This window comes from Lipotes vexillifer, unplaced genomic scaffold (assembly GCF_000442215.2).
Source record: "Lipotes vexillifer unplaced genomic scaffold, Lipotes_vexillifer_v1.1 scaffold610, whole genome shotgun sequence".
Lineage (NCBI taxonomy): Eukaryota > Metazoa > Chordata > Mammalia > Artiodactyla > Lipotidae > Lipotes > Lipotes vexillifer.
Window position 1 is genome coordinate 1,074,720 of NW_006796981.1, and position 12,372 is coordinate 1,087,091.

The 12,372-nt window shown below is 39.5% G+C and overlaps 1 protein-coding gene across 2 annotated transcripts in view; it reads left to right on the forward strand.

The window, feature by feature from the left end:
• FERMT1 (FERM domain containing kindlin 1) overlaps positions 1-12,372 on the forward strand; it is a 59,992-nt gene that overhangs the window by 22,282 nt on the left and 25,338 nt on the right. For both annotated transcript variants that reach the window (XM_007469123.1, XM_007469124.1), the window contains exons 5-6: positions 1,948-2,050; positions 11,970-12,077. In XM_007469123.1, coding sequence (XP_007469185.1) covers positions 1,948-2,050; positions 11,970-12,077 — 211 coding nt within the window. The remainder of the gene's footprint in view (positions 1-1,947; positions 2,051-11,969; positions 12,078-12,372) is intronic.

Here is a 12,372-nt window from a genome sequence, read left to right on the forward strand (position 1 = left end):
GCATCTCTGTGAACTGATGTTGATATAGTAAGAGAGATGCTGCAGGGATGGGGGAGGGGGGTGTTTCATTTTTAAGTTAGCATGCCTAGGGATTGTATACTATTCACAAAAGTCAGTGCTGATTTTAGCAACAAAAGGGAAAAATGCAGCCTTTCATCATTTCAATACATTTAAAGTGTAACAACATTTACTCACTGGGTTAATTCAACGGTTTACCATATGTGAATACTAATTCTTTGTCCGTACACGTGTGCAAAGTGTATTTTATTTAATGTAGAACAGCTTATAAGTGGGTTGGTCCCCATGGAGCAGCAGGGGAGACCCAAGGTGACCTCACTGTCTTTAGTAGAGCACTCCTCCATTCTGTGATCCAACAAGTGAGTCCTTCAGCTTTTGTATGAAGTGGTCTCAGAAAACACAATTTATTTCTCAAACCACCATCTATTTCACTCCCTGTTGTCCACCAAGTCAAGTCAAGTTTGTTAACAGCATTCCACTCCCTGTGAGACCTGGCCCCGAAGATGTCCATCTGTCCGTCCTGCTGTGCTGTCATGCACCCCATCCCCCCACGTGCATGCTCACTCTTCTGTCACCGCCTCACCTCCAGCTTTTCCCCTGCTCCAGAACCCTCTCCTTCCCTCCTCCTCTACCAGCCTGTCCCTGTTTGTCCTTTAAAGCCCAGCCACATACAGTCTCCTCCTCAGATGTCACCATTCAAGATCAGTCACTTCCCTTGAGTCCTGTTCTTTGGCTCCAGTGTTACCTTGTTCCTTTAGTATGAGGCTTGGTTACCCCACAGGACTGTCAATTCCTTTAGGTTGGAGACAGCATCTTGGTTATTCTTATTCTCCCAAAAGGGAATATATAATATGTAATAGAATATTACATATATGAGTATATATAATTAATATATATAAACATATATAAAATACTTGATAGAAGTTCAAGCCATTTTCCTTCAGTGGTATTGGATGCCCTTCATTCCCACCTTGTTTTCTTGTTAACTTTTCATCACACGTCACCATTGCCAGTATTTATGTTTCAAACTCTGGAATTGTGCTACCCAGTACAGGAGCCACTAGGCGCATATGGACATTTACATTTATGTTTGAATATAATTAAAATTAAAATGTGGCACTAGCCACATTTAAACCTTCAGTAACCACATGTGGCTACTCAGTTGGGCAGGGCAATATAGAATATTTCCATCGTTACAGAAAGTTCTACATAGAACTTTCTGTAAGATAGAGCCAGTTCTGGGTTGGACCACCTAGTGTAGAAGTGGTCAGCAGTCAGCAAATACATGCAGCACAAGTACATGCAATAGTCACCAAGTGCAGATTCTAATTCTGGCTCCACCACGAGGCATGTGACCTTGAACATATCACTTAATGTTGCTGAGGCTCATTTTCCTCATCCGTAAAACTGAGAAAATAAGAACTGCCCTGGGGGACTTCCCTGGTGGTCCAGTGGGTGAGACTGTGCTCCCAATGCAGGGGGCCTGGGCTCAATCCCTGGTCAGAGAACTAGATCCCGCATGCTGCAACTAAGAGCCCACATGCCACCACTAAAGATCCCACATGCCGCAACTAAGGCCTGGCGCAGCCAAAATAAATAAAATTAAATTGTAAAAAAATTAACTCAAAAAAAAATAAAAATAAGAACTGCCCTGGCTCCTTCAGTTGATTAAAGTGTCAGTGAGAAAATATATACATACAAAAAGCACTTGGAAAGCTGTATGATAAAATGGAGATAAAAGCTATTATCAAGTCATCTCCCTTACTGAGTTTTGGTTATATTACTTACCTGGACTTTGTTCAAGGGTGTATATATACACACATATACATTTAGATATACATGTATATGTATATAAAAACACATTGTATAATACTATAATTATGTATGTAAAATTGATTGACTTTTAAAACTCATCCTGTTGTTTTCCAGTTGGCTAGACTCCTCACGTTCCCTTATGGAACAAGGCATCCAGGAGGATGAGCAGCTGCTATTACGATTTAAATACTACACTTTCTTTGACTTGAATCCCAAAGTAAGATACTTTTTCTGTATTCTGTCTCTCTTTTTTTTTTTAATGTGAATGCATGCAAGTGTAAAATTGAGTTATTTAGTTTTCAAAATTAGGATTAATATATGTAACCTTCTGTTTAGCTCCGTAGGGTTAGACCAATAAATGTATACTGGTCTCTGGATTTTCATCTGTTTGTCTCTAGCGAGCATGGTAGGCTACCCCTGAGTTACGGGAGTCTCTAAGGGTCTTCACTCATGGCATGTGCTGTCCCTCTCCATTCACGGTGAAGCAGGAACAAAAAGAGAGTGACTCACAGAGTTGGAGCCCTTCATGCTTAGGAAGGAGGGAGTTGTCAAGGCCCAGGTTAAAAGGGAAGGGGTTTTGGCGAAGAAGCCAGGACCTGATGATAGCACACACCTGGCTCCCCACTGCGGTGCTGAATGAGTCTTGGGTGATGAGACAGAGGAATTATCTGGATAAATAAAGACCCCCAGCTGGTTGCCAACTCTCATTTTAAGTGCACATCTCCCACCTGAAGTTTCCTAGGACAGCTGAATGGTGAAATAAGTCCTCTGAACATCTGCCCCTTCCTTGTCCCAATTCTCCCTTTTGTAGAGTTGTGAATCGGTACTTAAAATGGCCCAAAGTAGAAAACACACACTGGGTCACCAGTCCTCTGAGTGCACAGCATGATGGTATCTTTCCCATCCCAGTTCCGAGCTGACTGCTATTCTTCAATTATCACCAGGCACTTGTTCAAGGGGCCTGCCTCGGGTCACCTTTTCTGCACCCGTCCCTTCCTCATCCACGGCAGTGTTTTCACCTCTTGTGTCACTGTCTTCTCCTTGGTCCTCATTTTGTCTGGTCTCCAGAGGCCCATCTGGACTCCCACTGCTTACCTAACTGGCATCTGCTTCAAAATAAGCCCTCTTCCTTGTTTCTGTGGAGCTCTTGCTCAGTCTTTGATTGAGATCCAACTTACTGACCATGGGCCTAGCTTGCATCTGGAGTACATCACTTCCAGTGAATCATGGTAAGAAAGCAAACTTCGGCTCTTCTTTGATAAAATCTTCAGGAGAAATTACTGTTATGCCTTCTCTTAACCAATTGCTTTGATTTTCTTAAGGGCAATGTGAATTATACAATTATTCAGGTTTTCCTTTTTGTGTTGCTTGCTAGAACCAAATCTTTACACTTTCTGTAACCTCATTTATTAGCCTCATTCCTGACTCAGCTTTACTCTTTCCTTGCCTAGTTCCTAGGTAACTTAATCTACCTTGTTGTATGCTATCTATTCTAATAAACTGCCTTAAATTTTTTTCTGAAACTAGATAACACATAAATAAAACATACTTATGCATTTTCTAATTGCTAAGTCAGGAATGTGGCCCCAACTTATCTCTTCAGACTTGTGCCCCTGTTGTTTTATTTATTCATTTATTTATCGAACAACTACCGTGTGCCAAGAACTAAAATAGAAGTTTAGGGCCCAAAACTGCTGGACGTTAGAATAACGTTTTCAAATTTATGAAATAAAATACATAGGATTACAAAATGGAACTATATTAAACTATAGTAACCAAAATATTTTTCAAAATGGATATAAGTAACATATCTGTTTAATTAGTTGATATCAAAGTGATGATGAATGTGAGCATTATTTGAAAATAGCAGCTGTGATGCAATATGAAAAATCTGTGATTCTGGTAGTCATGAAGTCACAAGTGCTCTGTAGTACTGTGGTTTGTGGCCTACATTCACCATGGAAGGAAATGCTATATTTCCATTAAAAGCCGGTGCAAATGAAGCTGTAGTTTTTTCTAATCCAGGCTTATGGACCACCTGATTTAGACTCCCAAATCCAAGAATCGCAGATTCAGAAACCCTGCCCTAAGATCACATTCCGGTCTTATTCCTTCCAGAAAGGAGCTTTTCTCTACTCTTGGTCACACTGGCCCATCTCTTCTCTGAGCCACAACTGAGTGTAATTTCAGGACTCACACCTCTAATTGTACCACATTCATGGATTTTCTCTACAAATAAACTGCAAACTCCTTGGAGTTATGGAGCACTTCTGATATTTCCTTTACCCTCAACCCCTACGTGCTGCAAGGATGCTGGGAGAGTCAGACTTTCCTAGTAGCCTCCTCCAGGATGGGATCAGCTGGTCCTTGGAGACCCTCCTATCAATTTCCTTGCCAAGAGATTCCCCATTAAGACCCTTGCTTTGGCAATTGAGCTCAATGTTAAAAGTAAACTCAGTCATCTACTGCTTAAAATAATAGTCAGGAACATGTAAGTGACATCACAGTCAAGGAATTCAGACATGGCAGATCATCAGCATAAATATCAAACGTGGAGGGGCAGTGTTAAAAATGTGTTGTCTAAAAAGTGGAAGATTAAAAGGAATCATACTTCCAGAAGGGGACAAGAACCCGGAAGGCAAATGTTACTAGGGCTGTTGTCCTAGGCTCTTTGCCTCCAGCCCCTGCTTGCTTAATTGGTAAGGAGTTCTGTGTCCATAGCCTATGAACAAAATGTATCTGAATCTAACAGCCAAATAGCAGCTGTCAACCCAAAGGTGACAGGAAAACTCAAGCTGGTGGGATAGGACTTTGGGGTGCAGGATGATTCCCCAACAGCTCTAGAGTTGTGGCAGCCCTCCCTTCTCTGCCCTCCTAAAGTACAGAGTGCTATAAATGAAACCAAGTTTAAGGCTCCTGGGTAGAGGGATATAGAAACTTAAGATAGAGTTTGTGCTTTCAAAGAATCTACAATCAAGTCAAGAAGAGCAAAGATAGCACCCATGAAACCACTGCAAACATACAAGGTACCTACATTTAGGAGTCAAATCATATAATAGGACCAGGGAGCTTCTCTTCTCTGGCTTTCACAGGAGAGATCAAAGCAAGCTGTAGAGCTGAGGCAACAGGCACTGATTAAAATCTCAGATGTATGAAAGTACTAGAATACATTTCAAATATAATATACTTTAAAAATGCAAAATCCAGAATCCATAAAGAAAAGATTGGTACATTTTAATTAAAAAATGAAAATTTTATGCATGGCAAAAAACTATAAATGAAGTTAAAAAACAGTCATTGTAACACATACTACAAACAAAAGGCCAGTGTCTAATATATCAAGAGCTCTTCCAAATCAATAATAAAATACCAACAACCCAGTAGACTAATGAGCAAAGGATGTGAACACATAGTTCATAGAAAAGGAACTACAATGGCTCTTATAAGGTCTTATACTGGCAAAGATCAAAAAGTTTCATGCACTATCTTAGTCAGCAAGAGTATGGGGAAATAGGCTGTCTCATACATACACTGCTTGTAGGTCAAATTATGAATTAATCTAGCCTCTATGGAAGGCAATTTGGCAATATCTATCAGAATTACCATTCTGCATGGCTTTGACCCAGAAAATCCACCCCTTGATATTTATACCATAGTTATACTCAAATATGTGAGTTGATATGTCTGTACACAAGAACAGTTATTACATTATTTGTTTTAGGGGAAAATTGGAAACCACCTAAACATCCATTAATAGGGAACTGGTTAAATACGTTATGGTCCATTCATATAGTGTTTTGATTAGGAGGAATGAATCAACTTTCTTTTGATGGGGAGCATATTCAGGGAATATTACTGAATGAAAAAGAACAAGGTACAAAATAATCGGTAGAGAAACTACACTTTGTGGGGAACAAGGAAGGGAAAGAAAAAGACTGACTTTTTATTGTACACCCTCTGTCCCTTTTGAATTCATTCAAAATGAATTCCATCATTATATACTCTTTTGCCCCATTTAAGTGCATTTTAAAATGTGTGCATTTAAGAAAAACAAAAAAACTTTTGTGACTCCAGTAGTTTATAGTATTTTTTTAAATGTTCACTAGAGAAAAGGTACATCAGTTTTAATAAGAGGCCTAGAAGATACTAAAACTTGCTATCCAACTGGGGACTTCCCTGGTGGTCCAGTGATTAAGAATCCACCTGCCAATGCAGGGGGCACGGGTTTGAGCCCTGGTCCAGGAAGATCCCACATGCTGCAAAACAACTAAGCCCGTGCACCACAACTACTGAGCCTGTGTGCCGCAACTACTGAGCCCACATGTCACAACTACTGAAGCCCGCACACCTAGAGCCCATGCTCTGCAACAAGAGAAGCCACTGCAATGAGAAGCCCGCGCACCTAAACGAACAGTAGCCCACACTTGCAGCAACTAGAGAAAGCTTGTGCACAGAAATGAAGATCCAGCACAGCCAAAATAATTAATTAATTTTAAAAACTTGCTACCCAAGTTTTTAGGGAATCACTTAAGAGTGATTAGATCCAAATAGTAATCCTTTCCTGAGAGCATGAAAACTACGGGAGGTAGGTTTTGTTATTTTTTATATTGTTGGTTGGTGGTAGGAGGGAAGGGTTTAGTGAATTGACTAGATAGGGAGAAACAGGGATTCAAGCAGTGGAGTTGGCAGAAACCACGTGCTTTGGTGGTTTCTATTTTCAATTAACCAGGAGACAAAGGAAATTGAGGGCCAAGGAGAGGGCAGCAGTAGCCAGTTCCCACCAGGGAAAAATTTGTTTCTGAGTAGCTGAAAGCACTGAAAGAGTTCTCAGGAAAAAAGCTTTTGGGACACCTGTTAATGAATGAACCTGTGAAGACCCAGGACCTTGTGCTGTCCCAGAGCCTCAGTGGGAATGTGAACAAGCCTCCAAAGAGGAAAATCCAGAGCTCTGTGGATGCCGCAGAGGAATCTAGGTTCCTCAGCAGGAGCCAGGCTGGCCCGGCCTCTTCTCTTCATGTTAGTCTGTAAATGCAGGCAACTCTTGTTTAACCAATATTCTGTCAAAGAGTTTTTTTTAATCTGGCTTGGGGTGGAGGGGAGTTAAGTATTTTTAGGTGAGGAAGCTCTTATTAAATTTTTTAAATCTTTACTGACTGCATTTGAGAGAGAAGCCTTACAGGGTGATTTAACTTACTCTCACTAAAACCCCTACAGCAGACAGAGAGGGAGAAATAGGTGATTGATAGATAGATAGATAGATAGATAGATAGATAGATAGATAGATAGATGATAGACAAATATGACAGTTTGTTAGTCCAATTCAGATTTCGGCAACCGCACATACTATTTAGATTTTGTGTTTCAGCTGTGAATTAAAGGCAGGGGCCTCTGGGGGAGTGGGTTGGGTGTTGCTTGCCTGGTTTTGGTGTGCACTTTGTGTGTGGTTTGTTTAGTTGTCATGTCTTTGGATTACAGTATAATTGACATGCCATAAAATTTACCCATTGTAAGTGTACAATGTGATTTTCAGTGAATTTATATAGTTGTGCAACCATCACCACAATCTAGTTTTAAAACACTTGTGTCACCCAAATATGTTTCCTCATACCCATTTGTGGTCAGTCCCTGCCCCCAGCCCCAGCCCGCACCTGGTCTGCTTTCTGTCTTGAGTTTTGCCTTTTCTAGAAATTTCACATATGGAATACAGTGTGTAGTCTTGTATCTGGACTCTCGGCATGATGACTTCGAAGGTTATCTGTGTTTTTGCCAGAGTGGTGTCCTATCGTGTGGATGGACACATTTGGATACACTTGTTTATCCATTTTCCAGTTGAGGGACATTGGGTTGTTTCTGGTTTGGAGCTGTTATGAATGATGCTACCATGAATGTTTTTATGCGTGTCATATTTTGGTTTGTTTTTGGAGGATTCTGGGGCAAACTCCTGAGGGTTTCCATGACTCCTGTCGAAGTTCACAAAACAAGGACAGACTTTCTTAAGATTCTTATTATTCCAGCCTCCTGAAAACCACACCCCTGGATCTGCATTTGCCCTCCTTTCCAAGCAGCTTTAGAAATGCTGAGAAGGAGGGAGTCTGTGGACAGGTCACTGTCCCACTGGCCTAAGAGCAGCACCGCTTGCCAGGCTCAGCTCACTGTGGATTTTGACCTTCCCTGTCACCTTTTTCCCTAGTGTGCATAAAGTTAATGCAAAACGAAAAACAAACTCATGCCAACCAACCCGGGATAAACCTGTTTAGGTACTGTATCTTTCTATTTCTCCCCCATGTTATCTTTAACATTTTATCTTTTTTAAAGGATACAGTAAAGTATAGCCTCAATATGAAAAAAAAAAGAAAAGAAAATCAAACATAGGAGAGTTATTGTTTAATTGGTACAGAATTCCAGTTTTGCAAGATGAAATGAGTTCTGGAGACAGATGGTGGTAATGGTTGCACAGCAATGCAAGTGTACTTAATGCCACTGAACCATACACTTAAAAATGGCTAATACTAAAAAGGAATTATTTAGAGTAAAAATGGAAAATAGTCCTTTACCATGACATTTCTCCTGAGAACTAGCCACAGTTAACAGCTTAATGACTAATCATTCATGCAGATTTTTTCACATACATTTATAAACGTATTTTTGAACAGATTTTCAGGATCTTTTCTTCCTACATAAATAGGATCATGTATTTGCTGTGTAGCTCGCTTCTTTTTACTTCATAATATATCACGGCCATCTTTTCGTGTCAGCATGTGTCTGACTCACTTTTTTTAACCAGTACAAAATAATCAGAGGAAAGGCTATAGTTTATCAGGACCTGTGGGTTGCTTGAAATTTTTCCTCTTTCAAAAACTGTGAACATTCTTGTACAAGTGTCTTTGATGAGTGCTTTGCATTTCTTTAGACTAGTAACTGTGGACATGCTCATGAAAGGGCAAAAAAACATTTATATATCCCACCAAAGTTCTTCCTACTGATCTCATATTTGTAAGTGCCCGTTTGCACCACATCCTCACCAATACCAGCCATTACCAGTACTTACAGCCTGGGTAAATCTCATAAGAAAATAGAAATTATGTCATCTTGTTTTGGGGGGGTTTTCTAATAAATTTATTTATTTATTTTTGGTTGTGTTGGGTCTTCATTGCTATGCGCAGGCTTTCTCTAGTTGCAGTGAGTGGGGGCTACTCTTCGTTGTGGTGTGAGGGCTTCCCATTGCAGTGGCTTCTCTTGTTGTGGAGCATGGACTCTAGGCTCACGGGCTTCAGTAGCTGCAGCACGTAGGCTCAGTAGTTGTGGCGCACAGGCTTAGTTGCTCCATGGCATGTGGGATCTTCCCGGACCAGGGCTCGAACCTGTGTCCCCTGCATTGGCAGGCGGGTTCTTAACCACTATGCCACCAGGGAAGCCCTATGTCTTCTTGTTTTAATTTGAATTCTCTGATTACTAGTGAGGTTGAGACTCTTTTCTAATGTTTATGTGGCCATTTTTGTTTCTTCTGTGAATTGCCTGTTGATCTTCTATTGAACTCTTTATATTTTTCGTATTTATTTATAGGAGCACTTTGTGTGTAATGGATATTACCTTTTTTTATTGCAGATATTTCCTTTCAATCTATACCTTATAAACATATAATCTTCTTCAGGGTATTTTTCACTTAAAAATGTTTAGTTATTGGGCTTCCCTGGTGGCGCAGTGGTTGAGAGTCCGCCTGCCGATGCAGGGGACACGGGTTCATGCCCCAGTCTGGGAAGATCCCACATGCCACAGAGAGGCTGGGCCCGTGAGCCATGGCCGCTGAGCCTGCGCATCCGGAGCCTGTGCTCCGCAATGGGAGAGGCCACAACAGTGAGAGGCCCACATACCGCAAAAAAAAAAAAAAGTTTAGTTATTGATTGTCAAGTCAGCCTTATACAGCATAACCTAAAGTTTTCCTGTCTTGCTTAGAAAGGGCTTCCTTGCTTAAAAATTACAAAAAGTTTCCTCTCATGTTTCCTTCTAATAATTTTGATTGTTATCTTTAGATTTTTTTATAACTGCTTTTAGATATATAATTCACATAATACCATGCATTTCACATACCAACATTTCACCCATTTAATATGTACAAATCAATGGTTTTTAGTATATTCACAGAGTTGTGCAACCAACACCACTATCTAATTTCAGAGCATTTTCATCATCCCACCAAGAAGTCCATCACCCATTTGGAGTCTCTTCCCATTTCCCTCCAACCCTCCCAATCCTAAGCAACCATCAGTCTACTTTCTGTCTCTGTGGATTTGCTTATTCTGGACATTTCATGTAAATAGAGTTATACAATATACAAACTATGTGGTACTTTGTGACAGTTTCTTTCACTTAGCATAGTATTTTCAAGGTCTATTCATATTGTAGCATGTATCAGTATTTCATTTCTTTTCATTGCCAAATAATATTCCATTATATATATATATGTATTTATGCATTTGTCAGCTGACAGACATCTGGATTGTTTCTACTTTTTGGCTATTATGAAAAATACTGCTGTGAACATTCATGTACAAGTCTGGGTTTTTTTTTTTTTGTTTTTTTTTTTTGACTTTTTAAAATTATGGTAAAATACACAAAACATAACATTTGCCATTTTAACCATTTTTAGGTCTACAATTCAATGGCATTAAGTACATTCACAGTGTTGGGCAACTATCACCGCTATTTTCAGAACTATTTCATCATCCTGTACAGAAACACTGTACCCATTAAACAAAGCTCCCCATTCTCCCCTTCCTCCAGCCCCTAGTAACCTCTATCCTACTTCCCGTCTGTATGAATTTGCCTAGCCTAGGTACTTCATGTAAGTGGAATCATACAATAATTGTCCTTTTGTGTCTGTCTGATTTCACTGAGCGTAATGTCTTCAAGGTTCATTTATGTTGTAGCATGTATCAGAATTCCTTTCCTTTTCAAGGCTGAATAATACTCCATTGTATTCCATTGTATGTATTAGATATACATTACATTTTGTTTATTCAATCATCTATTGATAGATATTTTGGTTGTTTCTAGCTTTTGGCAATTGTGAATAATGCTACTATGAACATTGGTGTAATAGTATTTGTTTGAGTCCTGGTTTTCAATTTTTTTTCAGTATATACTTATGAGTGGAATTGCTGGATCATATTCTATGTTCAGCTTTTTCAGGAACCACCAAACTGTTTCCCATGGAGGCTACACCATTTTACATTCCCAACAGCAATGCACAGGGGTTCCAATTTGTCCACATTCTCACCAATATTTGTTATTATCTGTCCTTTAGATTAGATTCATCCTAGTGGATGTGAAGTGGTATCTCATTGTGGTTTTGCATGTTTAGATTCTTTAATCTATCTGTAATTTATGTATTTTGGATGTGTAAGATTGTCTTGTGATTTTCGATTTTTGTCCTCCAAATTGCTTGGCATTTTTAACACTGTTATAGTGCTGAATTCTTTCTTCCCCTGCTGATAAAATGCCATTTTCTTTTATATTAAATTGTATACATACATAGGTCTGTTGCTAGATATTGCTTTACTGACATTTTGTGCATTGCTATACCAATACCACACTATTTTAGTTGCTGCCACTTTATTATATATTTTAATATCTAGGAAGACAAGTGTCTCCCCAGCATTGTTCTTTTTCAAAATGTTCTTGGAGATATTTGAACATCGTCTCTTCCAGCCCAACTTGATCAGCTTGCATGAAGTTCCACTAAAAACCCCTGTCAGATTCTGATTAGATTTACAGAGTCTACAGATCAGCCTGGGGACCCCTTCTCCTTATACTACTTATCACATAAACCATTTCACTATCTGTGTTTCCCAACAATAGAAGTGTGATAAGAAAGGGAAAATACTGGAATCTAAGATGGGTCAGTTTGGCCCCTTCAAGAAGCTCTGGAAAATATTCTGAGAAAGAAAATTCTTAATTCAGAAGTAAAATGAGCTGGGGCAGTGGAAAGATAAAGGGGTTTCTTTCAGTTACCTGAACTAAAGTTTATTGCATCTGATTAACAAGGATTGGCCTCAGTTATTCTAGATCTTTTGTATTGTGGAATGTAAATATGCCCCCTCATACATACACATACATATATCTATTTCTTTCTCTAGTACGATGCTGTCCGAATAAACCAACTTTATGAACAAGCCAGGTGGGCCATTCTCTTAGAAGAAATTGACTGCACAGAGGAAGAAATGTTGGTCTTTGCAGCACTACAGGTATGGGAACCTCGGTACCTTTCTCTGAAAGGAGACAAAGCAAATTTGTTCTCCTTAAAGTTTCATTGTCTTCATACTGATTGTTTTTCTTTGAGAAAGAGCTGAAAATGAGGGTAGTAAATTTAAATTTAAAATATTCCTCATAACCCATCCACATGCACATCTTATAAGGCATCAGTCTTGCCGTCCTCATCTCTTCTGCACTACAAGGTCAACCAGTGATGGGAAAGAACTGAGTTGGAACATGACTAACCATAAATCTCAAAATAATTTAAATTATATTTCATTTTCCCTA